This window comes from Hipposideros armiger, unplaced genomic scaffold, assembly GCF_001890085.2.
Source record: "Hipposideros armiger isolate ML-2016 unplaced genomic scaffold, ASM189008v1 scaffold_337, whole genome shotgun sequence".
NCBI lineage: Eukaryota > Metazoa > Chordata > Mammalia > Chiroptera > Hipposideridae > Hipposideros > Hipposideros armiger.
The window spans coordinates 2160138-2162215 of NW_017731687.1; the positions used below are offsets into that span (position 1 = coordinate 2160138).

The window sequence follows — 2078 nt, forward strand, 5'->3', positions numbered from 1 at the left end:
CACAGAAAGTGCTAAAACCGAGAATCGAACACAGGGACTGAGTGCAGACCCCTGATTTCAGTCACCAGGCTGTGAAAGTGAAGACAAAACACTCCGATGGTGCCCACTGAAATATAAAATGTACCTTTCACCCACACATTCTATCTCTTGAAATCTACCCCACTGGGAGAAAGGCTCAAGTGAGTAACAACAGGAGTGCATCTTCTGTGTGGCATCGTTTGGAACAGCAAAGAAGCCTGAAACAGCCTGGCTTCCACCAGCAGAGGAGTGGCTGCATAAGCATGACATGCCCACACAATGGAGTACAACGCAGCCATTAAAAAGACAAACGTAGATCTTTATGCATTGATGGGAGTGCTATGACTGGTGCAGCAAGTGAAAAAAGTTGCAGAACAAAACGGGGGTGGGGAGGGGGAATCCCATCCCATTTTGTAACCAAAATACAAAGCAAAAACTCTTGGTGGTGCCAACATGTTCACATTAGCATTAAAAACACGGAAGAAAAACCTCAAAGGCTGACAGCAGTAACCGCGTGATTTTAAGACGGAGGCATTGACAAGCTTATCAACTTTTACTTTAAATACTTCAGTGCGGTATGAATTGTTTCAAGCAGCCTGTAATTTTTTTCTAATCCACTTAAAAAACTATTATGCAGCTTATGAGGAATTTTTTTAGCTCACGAATACTTAAGTGAAAGTGGAAATATAATATTAAATGTACAGTCTCATTATAGCTATATAAAAATATTCCTTTAAAAATACTGGCAGGAAATGAATTTATTTTGATCTTGTTAAAATTGTGAAGAGGTGACACTTAACACTTTTCATCTCCCATATTTTTCAAATATCATATAGATACACATACTTTCACAATAAAATTTAGAACAAACAGAGGTGTTATGGGGCATTTGTCAAGAAGTTTATGAACTGACTACCACTACATAAAAATCAGAGTAGTTGTTTACCTAGAAAATTTAAACATACTCAAGAAATTGCTATTTTTTTCCTAGAGATTTACTTTTTAAGCAGAAATCCGTGTTCATTATTTTTAAACTTAGAAACAGGTAAGCTTTTGTGCAAAAGTAAACAGATAANCCACGTTCTCCCTCGTGAGGTTCTTGATTTTCTCCTCCATCCTCTGGATGCTCTGCAGCAAATCCTCATTCTTCTTGTTCATTCGCTTGTTCTTCTCCACCAGGGGCTTCAGCTGGACCTCAGTCTCACGGGAGCGTTTCAGCTACGGTTTGAGAGAGACAGAAGGCCAGGCGGCTTTAAGACCCAATGAATGGCTGACGTCACACCACGGAGGCCAGCGGAGAGCCAGCCTGCACCTTCCTGGACTGGAGCTGTCACCCTTAGGACCACATTCCTGGGTGGTGCAAATACCAAAAGGGCCCACAGATGTGTGGCTTCCAAACACGGTGCCCACGTGAGCCTCAAAGGGCCTGATTAAGGCGAGAAGGAGCCCAATGCAGGAGGCCCACAGGCCTGTCTCAGGGCACCCCACTGGCGGGGGGCCTGTGCTGAGTCCACTAGTCCTTCTCCTGTGGGCATAACCCCCAGAGGTCATGGGTCACGTGTATAAAGGTCACTCCAGCTACCTAGTTCCTCCTGGTCACCGTTCTTCCCCAAGTACAGACCTAAGAAAGCTCAACACTCTTCAGACAACAGGCTCCACGCCAGGCCCAGTGCTGGGGGTGTGGAGATGAAGGCACGTGAAGCACCGGGTGCCCTGAGCGCAGCCCCCATGACTGGCGGGGTACCCTTCCAGTCTCTCTCATCTGATCAGCATCAGGGGAGCCCCTCTTGTGCCCTGTGCTGGGGACCAGGTCAAAGGGATGACGTGACAGGGGTGCCATCTCACAGACAGGGGAAGAACATGGTGAAAAAAGGGCCAGCGGGCACTCCAGGCAGGGGACCCACACGTCCAGAGGCTCAGGTCGGCCAAGAACGGGGCCCATTCATGTAGCTTCACTCAGCGGGAGCACAGAATGTGGGGTGATGGGCAGAGAAGGCGCAGGCGTGGGGAGGCCTGATTTAGGGAACTGGAGCCTCTGTCACTTGGTTTCCACCCCTGGC

The 2078-nt window shown here is 47.4% G+C and overlaps 1 protein-coding gene across 1 annotated transcript in view; it reads right to left on the reverse strand.

Annotated features, from left to right (window-relative positions):
* The window catches only part of JAKMIP1 (janus kinase and microtubule interacting protein 1), a 69250-nt gene that overhangs the window by 43973 nt on the left and 23199 nt on the right, over positions 1 to 2078 (reverse strand). The window contains exon 3 of the mRNA XM_019661152.1: positions 1099 to 1236. Coding sequence (XP_019516697.1) covers positions 1099 to 1236 — 138 coding nt within the window. The remainder of the gene's footprint in view (positions 1 to 1098; positions 1237 to 2078) is intronic.